The sequence below is a fragment of the Lactuca serriola genome, chromosome 3 (genome assembly GCF_051521515.1).
Source record: "Lactuca serriola cultivar US96UC23 chromosome 3, Lser_US96UC23_V15, whole genome shotgun sequence".
Taxonomy (NCBI): domain Eukaryota; kingdom Viridiplantae; phylum Streptophyta; class Magnoliopsida; order Asterales; family Asteraceae; genus Lactuca; species Lactuca serriola.
In genome coordinates this window covers 285,705,306-285,722,658 of record NC_136410.1, presented here as the reverse complement: position 1 = coordinate 285,722,658, position 17,353 = coordinate 285,705,306, and the positions used below count along the sequence as shown (strand labels likewise).

The following is a 17,353-nucleotide window of genomic DNA, read 5'->3' as shown; positions in this document are numbered from 1 at the left end:
AAACCCTTTATACTGCCATGCCTCGTGTTTCCGCTTTAGTGGGTTTGACAGTTGAGAGGTTGTCGTATCTACCGGAAAGATCGCAAGGATGGGAGAGTCAAGATGTATGACTATGCTTTAGGTAAATTCACTATCTAACTCTATTAAGTTTCTATTTGTAGATTCTTAATACATGATGTGATAAGATTCCATTTTGATGTTTTGTCGGATCAAAGAAAAGAAAGGAAGCTTAAAAAGAAGAGTGAGCTGAGTCTGATGGCGAAGAAATGGATTTCGATCGCATGGTTCGATGATCGGATTTTTGAGCTGCTACTTAGGAGTTATGATAAATTGCTTAGGAATAATTAGTAACATAGTTTTCATTTGTAATTGCGTTGTAAGGACAAGTTTTTCCGCACTTTTATAAATAAAATAAATTTTGATTTTTGTCTTATTTATATATCCTTGCAATGACTTTTGTGAAAATTAATGTTTGTATGTTTCTATTTTTAGCAATATTGAAAATGGATGTGATTTTTAGTTATGTTATTTGTGGCAGTGTCGAAAATTTACCAAATAAGGAATGATTCGCATCACCCAAGTTTCAATTGGATAGAAACTTGCAATCATATGACTTGTATTGTGTGATGAATGAGAACCTTCGTATTTGGGAAATTAAGACTAGTTCCTTGTTCACACAAGTATGTGAGTCAAGTGGAGGACTAAAGGGTCTAGTACACAAAGAACAATAAGACTATTCGTAAAAATTTACTAAAAGCTTAGTAAACATCGTTATACTTACAATATTAAGTGTAATTATGAATCAAAAAGTTTCAATATATAGCAAAACAAATAAGAATAATCAATTAGACAGAAAGATAAAAGTTTCTCCGGTCTGAAAAGAAAGGAGAGTACTTAAGTATTGTGTTTTATGATCATCCTAATGAGTATAGAACCATATCACAATTGATCTTCTAAGGACACCTTAATGCATTTGTATGGCTAAGAAGAGGAATCGATAATTGTTAATGGTTAAATCAAAAGGATGATTCATACTTCGTTCCAAAATCGAGTCTTAGAGTCGTACTCAAAGATTGCGCGTTGAGTGACAAATGTTTAGTAGATTTATAACACTCATCAAATGAAGAGTAGAAATGTTTCTTACTCTTGCACATTTGAAATTGGTAAGTTGTGATGTCTTGGATAAGACAAAGACCAACTAGGACTAATTGTGGGAAGTGTCTGTCTTAATATGAATACACACAAACTCTTAAATATTTGTTTGTCAATGAATGTTTCTTGACAATAGAATCTTATATGTCAAGAGGTTAGTGGGACTCTTAATGGTCTTGAATAGCTTCAGGAACTAATCAAAAGTAAACCTATTTTTAATCACTAGCACACGACTTCAGGTTTAATAACCTATCATGTCGACATATTTTTGTTTCTATGTCATTCCAATTTTAAGGTTGAATATGCATGTGAGTTCTTTGATTCGTCACTTGAACGTATAAAGACTAATCATCTTGATCAATGATCTGTATGGATGAGCTGATGAACAACTTTGAAGCAATGGTAGGCCCTTGTGCTACTAGATGGTAAGAAATTAATATTAAACAAGTTCTATCTATATGAGTTGAATTTGTCACAAACCTTGTCTTATGATTATGTTTATGAGAAATTCACATGGATAGGAACACATACACCATAAAATCTAAGTGACAAGGTTTCTCTTCATTTCATGAAAATGATTGTGAGGAAACGCTTTCACTAGGAAGATTTTAAGGAGATAGCGATTGTGTAAATTGCATTCTCAAATTTGATTATGATTACGGCATCCCTCTTCATAGTTCGAATTCTCAGATTTGGCGATTAATCATAACATTTAGGACTTACTATATAAGTTCTGACATAGTTTAGGCACACATATGAGCTTTCTAATAAAGGGTGTATGAGCTTAGATAAAGTCTTATCGAAGCATTACGTATATGAAATATGAACCTTGGTAATGAAATTCAATAACTATTGATTTCTATAAGTCCAGTTGATTTCTGAGTACATGTCAAAGATGGTGGGAGCATAAGTGTTATGTTGGTAAGGATATAATTATCATGTTAGTGGGAGCATGATTATTATGTTAAGTGTTGCAAGTTAGCAATATTAAGTATAGAAAACAAAAGTTTCAATTTGCAAAGTTGCATAGGTTAAAAAGTTGTTTTGCTATAATTAATGGAGAGAAATTTATACTTCATTTTCAAATCTAAAAGCTTAGATCAAGAAATTTTAATCAAATTTAGTCAAAGGACGTATATAAATGTTATGTTGAAAAGATTCAACATATGTTGTAATATTCGATCGTTCTGTCTATTCCAAATGTCTAGGGTATTAAGAGGGAAAAAGGAACCATAACTAGATATGACTAAATTAAGTTAAATAAATGTCAAGGACGATCTAAGGTTCGCCAAAGATTGGTCACTTGTGGGCAGTTAAAAGTATAATATTAGATGGATCATATTGACATTATTATGAATAGATATGATTCTATTAAGAATGAGTTGTCATATGGCAAATATGTAAATTTTTCCATAATGGGAGTTGGATATTAAGAATCTATGTAGATTAGAAACCTTTATGCAAGAATAATGTTCAAAGCAATGTACTTTGAATGTTAGACTTCACATCTATGGAGTTGTGTCGTGACAATCTCTAATATAGCACTTTGTAATATAATTAGCAAAGTCTTGGTGACTTTAGTACAGTGACATTCCAAAAGTATCATTGAATAAAATGTTAGAATCTAACAAGTTCTAGTAGTGGCAAGAACTTAGTGTTTTTGCACTTGTAATAAGGATTGATAATTGTGAAATGAGCATCATTGGAAATGTGTTCAATTGATCTATTTCATAAAGTAAGGACAATAGGCAAACATAGTGTGCATGCTTGGAGCATGGGACAACTATTATTATATCTCAAGTATTAAGTTGATTAACCGAAACATTGTACAATGAATAATGTGTAATCAATATGGTGATTAAATTAAAAGTGTTTTATTTATACTCAAACGTTTTGTGACCATATTAGATTCGATTATTCTTGTGTTTCACTTCGCATGTTTTGACTTCCCGAATAATAAGGTTATTCAAAGATCCACAGTCGATCATACGTTAGAAGTAGGTATTAAGTCAAGACTGTCATGAATTGGCTTGTAGATTGTCTAAAGCGTTTAGACATAGCAAACATTTGCTGCAACATTCATGAGTGCTCATGAAATAAGATTTGAGTATTGGATTAAACCCACGCTCACGTGAATCACTTCATGGATTTTATCATGGGTGATTGTAAGACGATAATATCTTACATTCTTAAAACGGAGAGACACGAGTTGTTGTTTACAAGTCCGTTGCACATTGATAATATGTAAACGCATAGGTAACTTGATGTTATAAAATGTACTGTTGTGTGTGATATGATGAGTAAATAGTTCAAGCACATGAGTCGACGTTTATCCATTCCTTTTACTCAAATTGGGATAAAATCAATATCTATGGGCCCCTCGATGATTTAGTGATGACACCCTAAGAGCTTGGCCAAGCCTGGACTAAGTTGATGTGTTCAGTTGTAGTCTATTGTCAGCCATCATAAATCTGAAATCATGAAACAAAAAATAGACAGAGAGAATGATTATAATCCATGTCTTATGTCTAGACGATATCTTGTGAATTGAGGAATATATGACCCCTTATCTAAAGGACGTGTTATTGTTAAGATCAGAGTTTGACAGTGACTTTTGAAAGCTACGATTGTTAATCAAATTCTGAAGTCGTACTTGCAATAATAGTTATTAGACTTATCCAAGTGGGAGACTATTGGATTAGGTGTCTAAGCCCATAACTATTCTTGGTATGTACTTGATTTGATTATGAGCATGGTCCTCTTAGGTTGCCTTAACTCATGTAACTTAATAGGATGACAAGAGGAGAGAGAGTAGAATTTAGTATATGAGAAATAAATTGGTACTTGAAAATGGTTTTATTAATAAATTACAAGATTAATATATTATTTGGAAATCATATTATTTAATTAGTATTGATCAGAAATTAATTTGGAATTAATTTAGTGGTCAAAAGAGACTGATTAAATAATTGGGAGACTGTTATGCAAATCATTGATAATTGCAAAAATGGACTGATAGACTCCATAAATTGGAGTGTACGATATCCTATAGGGAAGCCCTATAGATTTCGTCCATGGGCTCAAAGGAAGCCCTATAGATTTCGTCCATGGGCTCTAAGGAAGGAGTTCATGGGTTGCTTGTTGCCTAAGTAAGGAATTAGGGTTTGCACCTGAAAACCCTAGCATCCCTCAGCTATATAAATCCCTCTAGTCTAAGGAGTTTGGTCATATTCTTCTTGGAGTTGCCCCAGCCGAATTCTTCCCTCTCCTAAGTCATTCTTCTTGCATTGGGTGTTTTTGACTCCATTGGAGGTGCAACACTTGGGGCACTAGGCCTTCAGAAGTCAAGATCAAGAAGGATTAAACTTGTTATTACTACATAACAAGAGAAGTAAAGATTGTAACCCTAATCATATGTGAATTTTTAAATATGTATGCTAGTTATAGGGTTATTTCTTTGGTATTCATAATTGTATGTTCAAATTAGAAAAACCTAGATCCAAAGAAATTAGAGTTACATGTACACCATATGACTGATGTAATTCTCAAAACCTAACAAATGTGACAACTAGGAAATTCAGGGTCGAATTGTATCAATAATCTCTCTATGTAACCTTTTTGCACTAAAATATTGATATTCAAAAATGGCAATGTTATATGAGGTCATATATATATATATATATATATATATATATATATATATATATATATATATATATATTCATAATAGACATTTAGAAGTCCAAAATAGATCAAATAGCTAAACAAAAATCGAATATGGGCATTTGCCTTAGAAGTTTCAGCCAAGAAAGCCACTTGACTGAAAAACCCATCTTGATGGACCATGTTAAAACCAAGAACCCAAACCCTCAAAACCAAAAACATTGTGTCAATGGAGGGTGTTTTCGGCCACCCTAAAAACCAAAAACCCTTCTCCAAGACATGAAATTCGGTTTGGGGTGTAAGACAAAAAGGATAGCCTTTACTTATGACACCTCCACACTTTACATTCCATTACACACCAAACATCCAAACCATGCAAGCTATTACACACCATACCCCCATGCATGACCTTCAATTAACCAACAAGTAATAATAAACCCATGTCTTCCCTCCTCCATATAACCTACGGCCGAGAGTGGGTTTATCCCACTCTTGCCACTCCACTTATGCTATAAACTTTCCATTATCTCTAGAGCTAGACCATTTTCTCTCAAGTATCATCATCTCAAGGATGGTCCTTGATTTTTTTGTAAGTTCCTTCATGAATCCTAAGTGTTTTTTTTACATTTTGTTGTCAAGTTCTTCATGTTTACACATATTTTTTGTGTGTTAGATGCCTAAAACACCAACCATTCCAAGAAGCTCTTCAAGTTCATCACCACCATCCTAGGCTCGAAATCTTCTTCATCATCCTTCCAACCACCCACAAAAATAACCAAGGTGAGCTTCATACCCCCATATTTTCGAGTTTTACATGCTGTTAGGGGGGAATACAAAGTCAAAATACGTTTACCCTATGGGTATTTGCATGTATCAACTTATTTAAGAAGTAATATGTGTGTAATATATTGAAATCATCATATATTTATACATAAAAATCATGAATTGTAGGGTTTACAAGTTAAAATGTGTTTATCCTTTGGATATTTGCATGTACTATATATATATATATATATATATATATATATATATATATATATATATATATATATATATATATATATGTTTTGACTTTTGGATAAATACATGTCTCATTTTTACTATTTGAAATTGACATATTTATTTGCATAAAAATGTTGAAGTCACCATTTGATATTATAAAAATCATGACCTATGAGTTTGAATGGGAAAGATGACATACATAGACTACTTTATGATTGTCATAAAACACATGTCATAAATTTTCAATAGTATGTTTTGAGTGTCATAAAACACATGTCATAAATTTTCAATAGTGTAACTATTTCATTATACAAAAAAATGGGAGTCTTAGTTCACGTAAATCTGTTAATGCTCTAGTGAGACATTCTCTTCACCGTACCTACCTAGCGTACATTTTAAGTCTTGCATTATAACCAAAGTCTCCTGGAGGGAGAGTGATATAGTTGTGTATAGATCTATACGGGATTGACAACCCCACGCCTGAGTTGTTCGCTACAGCTAGACGGGCCAGTCTAGGGTGACAGATATCTACCAATTCTGATGCTTGAAGAACATCGTACAGGCATAACATTCACATCAAGCATGGCTATCATAACTCACATAGGGATTAACGATACTATCTTGGTTTACGGGAAGCTTACACTTCACCGGTTCTATAAAGAAAACTACATACTACTTTTCAATACACTATTACTACACTTCTGGTCTTAGGGTTTAAGACTATAGTTTTCTTACATCCGAAATATTGGGTTTTCTGGGAACATATATTTGTATACTTACAGGAGAAAGATACAAAGGACATACATACATTTTAGTCTTAGTTATAAGGCTTCCAGTTCATTTTATAGAAAATGTCAGATTTTCTAGAAACATACAACATTATTTTAAACAAAGCATTACAAACTCTTTTCATACAAAAGTACTTATGAACTCACCAACATTATTGTTGACGATTTTCAAAATCACTTGTATTCTCAGGGAACCAGTGACATGTATTCAACTCTTTTGTGACCAAGTGTTGCTGCAGTATGGAATTTTACTTTTCAGTCATTATTGTGTAACTTTGAAACGAATACAGGACGCAAACAATGTAACCTTGTATTTTAATGTATGTTGTTGGGGTTGCTAAGTTTCATTTATATTCCACTGTTATGATACTATACAATGACGTCATCGGCCCTCGGACATTTCCGTCATCCAGGTTCGGGGGTGTGACACAGTGGGAAAAAATCATCAATTTTTTGGGAATAATGTAAACCCCTAAACAAAAAAATGCATATGTGCATTAATTGAGTTAAAAACATACCTTTTGGATAGGTTTAAAGGAAAAAAGAGGAATCCCGATATGATGACCCGATTCCCCATGAACCGTTGCATCTTCTTGAAAACTGAGTGAATTACTATACTTTAATTTAAGATTTTTGAACATATAAAATATGTACAAAACTTCAATCGATCTACAACAACAAAAACAGATGAATGGAACCCTAATTTCATTGTAATTCTTCATCATGTAGGAAGCGATTGGTTTAATCAAAGATTTTGAAAGGGAATAAAGAGATAGGGGTGGTGATGGCCAGATGGTAATTTTATAGAACTGAAGTTACAAAAATCAAATTGTTTTGGTTGTTTGTGATTAAGAAGTCGCCGGTGATTTCAGAGAAATAGAGGGAGAAGGCGGAAAAAATTCCATTGTTGGATGGAATGTAATAAAGGAGTTATGGGTAATTTTTAGGGTTTATAAATTGATTTTCTAGATTTTAAGGTTATTAAGGAAATTAATTATTTACCATAATTAAAACATTAATTAAATGTAAGATTACATAAGTACCTTTTTAAAATGATTGGCTCACAATCATGCCTACATCCACACAATAATTAGCTAGAATACATGAACCTACCTATATATATATATATATATATATATATATATATATATATATATATATATATATATATATATATATATATATATATATATATATATAGGGGGAGTTCAATAGAGAACCCATAATAAACAAGGAACCAAGGGACCAACCGTGAGGGTCGAAAATCATAATGATCAACGGGAAAGGAAATATATGTACATTTAATTAATAATGGTTCACTATTAAACTTTTCCATATATATATATATATATATATATATATATATATATATATATATATATATATATATATATTGTCACAACTAGCGTTTTAGCTAGGAAATTCTATTCTCGTGTAGCCATTCAACTATTGTAAAACATTTATTATAAGTAAATATCACCTAGTGCTCATTTAAATACACCTTTCATGTTCATCAAAGAGTCTAAAAACCCTAAGAATCCCGGTTTAAGTCCATATTGGTCTAGGATTTCCTTATTGGGCCTAATGGACCAATAAGCATTCAATTCAACTATTTTGGGCTTGGAAACCCTATTTGGATTCTAAATGAACCTAATTCACAAATATATAACATTTTGGACCATTTGGGCCTAGAATGATTCTTTCTAACCTTAATGGGCCTTATTGGGCCATAAATAAGCCAATTAACCCGAGTAAGCAATAAATCCATTCTTTTATGCCATTTTGGGCCGTGAACTACCCTAAAGGCCCAATGGGCCGAAAAATTCTATATGGGCCTCATGATTTCGAGTAAAGATCAAGATTCGGCCAAAATAATTCATATTCTCCTTCCTAATCCAATTCTCGACCCATTTAAATAAAATAAAAAAAAAAGAGAAATGGCTAAGGGGGTGTTTGGATAGGGAAAAAATGATAGCTTATTAGCTTATTGCTTATTCTCACCACAATAAGCTAATTTAAGTGTTTGAATAGGATGCTTAAAAAAATCAGCTTATTGTGGTAGGAATAAGCAAAATAAGCTGATTTTAATAAGCTACAAGAGCAATGCTTATTGCTTATTGCTTATTTTTAATGATTCAAAAATTACCGAATTACCCTTCAATAAACTATACATAAAACCCATAAACCCTTCAAATCCCATCGTTTGCTTCCCCTGTTGTTGCTACCGATCGCTATTCCTTTTATCCCTTGGCCATCGTCCCTGGAAGCCATCGACAATCAGGTATGTTCTTGATATTCCTTTTTTTTTTCTCTGCTGCTATCGTTCCCTACAATGAGGTTATCCTTTTTTTTTTGATCGGTTATGCTGTTCACGAAGGTGTTCTTGTTCCCTGCTATATTTCCCTGCAACCATTGATTGTTATTCATTCTTGATGCAACATGATTGTTTTTTGTATCGGTGATGCAACATGATTGTTTTTTTTCTTTTTTTTTAATTGGTGATGCACCATGCCCCTGTGATTATATTGCCTTTTGTATTTTAAGGATGCTGTTCACGATTGTGTTTGTGTGTATTTTTTTTGTTCCAGAAACTGCCCCTGTGATTATTCTTGATTTTCTTCATCAATTGTTGTTGTTGTTATTCGCAATTATTGATGGTATTGATTGTTATTTGTATTCATAAATTCCGCTGCCTATGTTTATTCAACAGTAGGTTGAAGTTTCTTCATTCCTTATCATGATTTAATATAGGTAATGTACACTGTCAATGTTCATGATATGGATTTTGATACAACCAAAGTGAAATTACAAATAGGTTTAATTGGGATCCTCATACATTCAAGATATTCCTTGAGGAATGTATGACCGAGCTAAAAACGCGAACAGAGCGAGTAGTTATTTCAAATCCGCTGTGTGCCAAAATATATGTAAGAGGCTTTTGGAACGGACGGGTAAAGAATTGGACAGAAATCAAATGAAAAACAAATTAGACATAATGCGGAAAGAGTTCAAATATTACGACCATTTAACAAGACTAGAAATGGGAATTTCAGTTGATCCCGTGAAAAATACAATCTCAGCATCAAAGGAATGGTGGGATGATAAAATAAAGGTAATAATTAAAAATTTTATCTAACTATATATTATTTGTATTGTGTTTTTCATGACATTCTAAATTTGTACATATAGGAAGATAAAGAGTTTGCTAACTTTAAGGATAAGAATTTGGATGTATATCAGACATACTATGAGGCTTTATTTCGGGATACTGTAGCTATTGGAGACAAGCCTAAGGTACCATACGAATTTGGCGACAATAGCACTCCGAATGGTGTACAGCTTGTGGATATTACGGATGGAAAAGAGGATATTGATGAAGTCCTCTTATTTGATGATGTTGATCCTTTTTTCACAATGGATAGTTCTAGTATGAATAGGAGAGGAAAAAATTAACTCCCAGGCGTAACAGGAAAAGAAAATTTGAAGGAAAAAATGAAGAAAAAAGTGAAGGAAAGACTATGGCAAACTCGTCATATGAACAGAAACTCGACACTGTTTTTGATGTTCTGCTAAAAAGGAGCACTCAACCCTCAAGACAAACCACATAGTCACCCACAACAGAAGAATGCATGGCAATTGTCTCTACTTTCCCGGATTTTGAAGAAGGCTTAATAGGATATTTAGAAGCGTTAGAGGTCTTTTTAAAGAAACCAACTCGTCAAAATTTTATGGTTCCAAAGAGTGATGAAACAAAGATGGAGTTTCTCAAGAGGCTTATAGAGAAAGAGAAGTAGTGTTAGACTTATCCTTTTATGTCATGCGTTATACATTCTCTAATTTTTTGGTCAATTTTTCCCTTGCCACATGATTATGTTTTGTTTCCGTTTTCTATGATTTTATCTATTAGCTAGACTTTAAATGGTTGTCATGTGTCAGACCTATTGTTTCAACTATTATGTTAAATTTAAATGGTTGTTTTGTGTGTGTTTTATGCAATGTCGTTTGATGTTTGCTTTGTGGTAAATTTTGCCCTTGCCCCATGATTTTGCTCTTGTTTTCTTTTCAATGATGTTTCTATGATTTTATCTAGTATGTGGTGAATTTCAATCTTACCCTTGTATCCTTTTCGTTAGTAATAGGTTATATTCATGGCCAGTGACTGTGAAAGTGAAAACTCATATGAAAGTGATGACTTATGTGATGAAATTGAAGAAAATGAAGAGATTCAAACACTTCTTTTATGTGGGCTTGCTGTCAAAGGGTTACTATTGACTCAGAAATTGAAAAACGTGCGTAGACGTCGTCGTTCATCTACGCTCACAGGAAGCATGCTTATCAATGAAATACTTAACGATCATGAGAGCCGATGTTATCAACTTTTCAGATTAGAAGTCCCGGTTTTCAACATGTTATGTAGGGATCTTGTTGCACATTATGGGTTAAAGAAATCACGTCGTGTATTTATTCAAGAGTCCCTTGGTATTTTCTTGTTGTACTTAGCACATGGATGTGGAAATCGGTTAGTTCAAGAGCTCTTTAATCATTCTGGAGAAACAATCCTTAGGCATTTTCATAAAGTCTTGGATGTTGTGGTTAACCTAAGTAAGGACATCATCAAACCAAATGCTAACTACAACGAAACTATACCAGAACATATTTTAAATAACCCTCGGTATTATCCATACTTTAAGGTAGTTACTTAGTTGCAAAGTTATGTTATTTGGTGAATTTGTGTACTTGTAAAAATAATTGGTAACTTGTTATATTTTTTTGAAATTGTAGGATTATATTGGTGCCATCGATGGAACACACGTGAAGGCCTCTGTTCCGCAACATGAACAAATCAAATTCATTGGGCGAAAGAATTGCGTTACTCAAAATATTATGGAAGCATGTGATTTCAACATGTGCTTTACCTTTGTGTGGGCTGGATGGGAGGGGACTGCACATGATACGAGAATTTTCAATGAAGCGCGAAGGAGACGTGAAGTTAAGTTTCCACTTCCAGCCGATGGTTAGTATCATTACTTATTAATACAAGTTTTATATTTTCAAATGGTATAAATAAATAACAATCATATGCTTTATTTGTACATGTATAGGTAAGTATTACCTTGTAGATGTCGGATATCCTAATACAAAAGGTTATCTTGCTCCCTATAAAGGTTCAAACATCCGTTATCATATTCCCGATTTTCGACGTGGACAGACTTCTGCCTCGCGGGAACCAAAAGGCTTCAAAGAAAAATTTAACTATTATCATTCGTCACTTTGCAATATAATTGAACGAGCTTTTGGAGTCTGGAAGGCTCGATGGGTGTTACTAAGAGATATCCATGTATATTTCGACTTTGAGACCCAAGTTAAAATTGTGTTAGCTTCAATGGCGATTAACAATTACATTAGAATGAGCGGTAGTGGTGATGAAGCATTTCAAATAGCGCAAGAAGAATCTTATATTTCGCGCAATGACGAATGACCCAATAATGGTATTGAGCCACATGACGAAGTATCAAGTACACAACGTAGAACTAAGGATATGTATATGTGTGCAGTACGCGATATGATTGCAGGACAGATTTTCTCAAGGTCAAACACTCATGCACGTAATGGTGTATGATTTGTTTTGAAACTTTGTAGTATTTTCATTTATGGTTTAATGTAGTAGCATGAAACTATTTTGTGTAATATTTTGGATAATATGGATTTGGAACGAAATTTGTGGTCTAATATTATTATTATTATTTAAAAGAATTGTTTTGTTTTAATTAGAAAAATATGTAGTAGCATGATAATTGTTTTTTTAGTTCTTATAAATAAGAAAATTTTTATTATTATTTAAAAAAAAATGTTTTGTTTTAATAAGAAAAATATGTAGTAGCATGATAATTGTTTTTTTTTAGTTCCTATGAATAACAAAATTATTATTATTATTATTATTATTATTATTATTTATAAAAAAATTGTTTTAATAAGATAAATATGTTAACATATAAGAGGAAGCCCTTTTTGGTCATTTTACTCATATAAGCTGTTTTGTTTGCCAAACACTTAAAACTGCTTATTTCTTATTGCTTATTCCCACCACAATAAGCAATAAGCAATAAGCTAATAAGCTAAAAATATTTTTATCCAAACACCCCCTAATTATCCAAGCCATGTCACCACACTAATACATGGAGGTAATCCATGAAAATTATCCTCTAAACAAATCCCCAATCCCATACATCTATGCACCTATCACATCTTAATCTTTGTTCCCTCTCTCTTTTTCTTCATCTCGGCCGAAGGTAAGCACACACACACATCAAACTCTCTCAAACACCAACAAGAACACTCCTTCCTTTCCTCTCAATTTTTTGAAGATCTAGGGTTGTTCAAGAAGATTTCCACCAAAAATCATCATTTTCTTGGTAATTCCTTACATATCCAAGTTATATAACTTCATTATCATGTTAGATCACTCCCTCTAAGAAAATGTTTGGTGATCATACTCCTAGAAACCTCCTAAGTTCGAGACCCACTCAAGAAAGCTTGATAGGACCAAAAATCTCTTCATCTCTTCTTCAAAACCGAAACATCAAAGCAAAATTGAGTTCATACCCCCCTTGTTTTCGTTTTTCATATGATTTTTGGGGTAGAATACAAGTAAAATGTGTAGATCTATGTGTTATATGCATGTCTTGTGTGATTTCTTAGTTTATTTTGTAAAAATGTGTTAGGTCTTAACGTATCTCGATATCTTAAGCTACATTGAGTAGAAATCAATGAACTAAGACACCTTATACATCATATTATCAACTTAAAAGTGTTTATATGTTTAAGATATAAAAAATTAAAGCAAAAACCTTGTTAAGGGTCAAAATTTTCATGAAAACAAAAGATAAGGGCAAAAAGTGACATTTACGGTTTTTAAAGGACCAAACAGGTCTTACTTGTATAAAAAGGGATTTTTATGATAAACAAGCTTTCCAAATGGCCAAAAATGTAAATTTTAGCTTAATGGGCTTAATATTTGGGCGTCGCGGTTTTGGGCCCAAATTTGCGAAAAAATGTAAGTTTTGGGATTAAAAATCTTATTTGACCAAAGTTTGAGTCATAAATGTAAATAAACTAAATTTAGGGGTGAAAATAATATTTATTTCTAAATTGGACAAAAAATGTAACTTTTATAAAAATTGGGCTGAAAGTGTCATTTTTACAAAGAAGGGGCTGAAAATGTAATTTTCTGCAAAACTGGGTCATAAATGTCAAAATTTAAATTTTTGGACTAGATCCGTAAATTTCTAAAGAATTTGGGCGAAATTACAAATTCTTATAAATTATGGACCAAAGTGTTATTTTTACAAACCTTTGGACCTTAATTGAAAATTAGAGGTTTATTGGCCAAGAAAGTCGTTTTTACAAAAAGATGACTTTTTATATTCAATTCGGTAAACATCGAGCCAAAGCAAACAACGAATGGACGAAATACATCGATAAAAATTTTATTGGGCCTAATATTCACATTACATGGCCAATGGGCCTTAAAGGCCCATTCAAGTGTATATTGAGCCCAATATTTTCCATGGCATGTTTATTGGGCCTTGCGAGCCATTTACATGTTAATTTAGGCCTGAGCTATGGGTCACTTGTTTGCTGGGCCTTGGTGGTCCACTTACATGCCTATTGGGCCTAAATTACCCTTTTACATGTTATTGGACCTTTGTGGTCCATTTACATCCTAATTAGGCTTGGACTGAAATTCACATGTTAGTAGATCGTAGTTATACATTTACATAATTATTTAACTTCCTATACTTATATACATACCTTTGGATTTGAAAACATACAACATTCACGTAAACATTAAACATGGTATGAAAAGTTGAGAATCTAGTGAGACGTGTTGGTTGGCACCTCTGAGTGTATAATCGTAGCTTGTAGTTATAACCAGAGTTTCCTGGACGGAGAGCGGGAGTTTGTGTATAGATCTATACGGGGTGACCCCCCATGCTTTAGTTGTTCACTACAGCTAGAATAGGCCAGTCTAGGGCGACAAAACCTTGAGCAAATATCGGTGTCTAGAAAAATGCCAAGACATGTGTGACATCCTGAAATTATCATTTGTATAATTTCTACATCCAAACACTCCAAATATTAGTCAAAAATATTTTAATACATTTTTTGCCTGATTTAAGTCAATTTGGTGTTTTATTTTTATTTACGTGAAACGATTAAATAAATATAAGTGTCGTCGTTAGTAAAGTGTACCCGGGCAAAACAACCCAACAACTTAACTAGGTGTTTATGGCCAAACATGGGGTGTTTGGACTGTAAACACCATCTCCCTCAAGAGTCATGCATATAGCATCAGTTTACTCCTTTTGCCCTCATTCTTACACTCCCCACTCAAGAACGCAAGGTTTTTCTCTCAAGTATGATAAATTCATCCTTCCAAATCCACCAAAAATGTAAGTTTTCTTCCTTAAATTCGTTCATACAGCACTAAATCTACTGTTTCTACATCATTTTCATCCATGGATTTTGATTTTTACTTAGATCTTCAAGCACCTTCAAATCACCAAGAACACACTAGTGTTTTTGGGTCCTAAAACACCCTTGCAAGCTTCCTCCAAGTAAGTATACCATTCCTATCTAGTTATCTTTTTATTATGCTTACAAATCCATGGAATAAACCCAAGAATATGGGTTTACGGTTTGGGAACATCCCAAAACCGTAAACACCCCAATAGGGGGTTTTGATGCCCCAAACTCCTTCCAATGCTTGCCTAATGAACTAAGGACTTACATGAATGATCTAAGGGCCCTAAAACACGAAATGGATGGAGTAACCATGAGTTTACTGCCATAAACTCATGGGTTTACGATAGTAAACTCCCAATGAATGTTCAAAACCGTAAACTCCAAAAAGAGTCCCATTTCGAGCCCTAACCACTTCCTAAGCCCTTGAATCAACCCTAGAACCTTTCTTTGTGAATCATGAAACCTTAAAGCACACAAACACACCATCCCCATGAGTTTACGGCCGTAAAATCATGGGGGAAATGGTCCCTCAACCGTAAACTCACATAGGGTGGTTTATTGAGGAGTAAACTCCATAGTGAGACCATACACTCCTTAGATGCAACCCTTAGCACTCCTAGCACTTGAAGCAAAGTGTTTTCATGCATTAGAGTGTCTTTACTTACTTAATTAGTGATTAAATCTATAATTAGATACAATTATGTATCACTACATGTTACATAGGATCTGCGTGTGTGTTCAAGTCCTTGTTTGACACTTAGCATCCTACCCGACAATCCCATCCACTCCACTCACTGTAGGTGAGTTCATACCCCTTAATTAACCTTTCAAATGCTTTTAAATGCTTTTATGGGGGGAATACAAGTTGAATCGAACAAATTATAGTATCAATCACATGTGATTTGTAATTTGCAATCAAAAATGATTTCTATACTTTGAACCGAGTTGCCATCAAGACTGTTTCAGATGTTTATCAAACTCATTTTCGTGTAAAATGTTATAAAAACTATTTCCAAACTCTTTTTAAGCTTCTTATGTTCCCAAACTATATCTACACCAATATATTTATATAAGTAAGACTTGAAGGACTTAGGACTGATAGCTTGCCTTATTTCCTGTTCTTGTTTGATTGTGGTCTTAGGGTATATTGTTATCTGTCCGACTGTCGTTGAATTCTTATTTATATATTGTATATATTGGTGTTGGATATGAATGTCTTCACTCAGTTCAATACCTTTATGTATCAAAGACAGGCTACCAACATACTATTTAACTTTAATAAGTATAGTTAAGGTTTACCGCTCCTTACTACCATTACTATGATACCTACTGTAGTTAGTGTTGTATGAGTCTCTACATGTTAAGTACTATATAAGAAGAATACTATATACTATACTAGAGAACACTCAATATATAATACCAAGAGGTACACTATACACTAATACAAGAGAATATACCAAAACAAAATGTGACACACTATTCCTCTATACGGCACTTTGTTATGCTGACACCGTGTAATCAGATTCTCCTGGAGGGAGAGCGGGCACTACGTGTATTGATCTATATAGGACAAACACTCCCACATCTCGACTGTTAGCTACAGTCCGAGCCGATTAGGCCCTGGGATGATAAAATGTTACCACACTACGTGTGACCTGGAGGGTCATTAGGCGTACGATCGCCTATCTGCATGGTTACATACGAGTTCACCTTCGGATCCCTAAATTAACAAATTAAGAAATAAAGGTAAAACAGACTCCCCGAGGTGTATTATATACTTATCACTACCTAGAGTCTGCGGTTTATTTTTTTCATTCAACCAATAGTAACACTGCTGGAATAAAACATTATCTTCCTATCTACCTTACATGAATGAAGTCTAAAACTATACTTTTATAAATGAGAGTCTCATTGGGAAAACGTTTACACACTCAAAGGATCAAACCTACAAATAACCAAGTCTTGGCAGAAGACTACTTTTACTGGAAAATATAGGATTTTCTAGAGATTTATACTATTTTCAAACTTGATAACAACTTTTATATTACACGATTGAAACCACTTTTATACAAGCAATGACACTAAATGCTTATGAACTCACCAGCTTTATGTTGATACTCGTTTTCAAAATAACTTGTATTCTCAGGTCATCAGTACACAGGTACAGATGCAGCTTTTGAGAAGATGGACCACATACAAGACTCCTATTTATTTTGATCATA

General features: G+C 33.4%; 1 protein-coding gene across 1 annotated transcript; it reads left to right on the top strand.

The window, feature by feature from the left end:
- Nucleotides 1-10,753: 10,753 nt before the first annotated feature.
- On the top strand, nucleotides 10,754-12,084 carry LOC145096277 (uncharacterized). The gene is made up of 3 exons (XM_079034029.1): nucleotides 10,754-11,296; nucleotides 11,388-11,619; nucleotides 11,708-12,084. Exons 1-3 carry the CDS (start codon nucleotides 10,754-10,756, stop codon nucleotides 12,082-12,084), a joined length of 1,152 nt encoding a protein of 383 aa, XP_078890155.1.
- The last annotated feature ends 5,269 nt before the right edge of the window (nucleotides 12,085-17,353 follow it).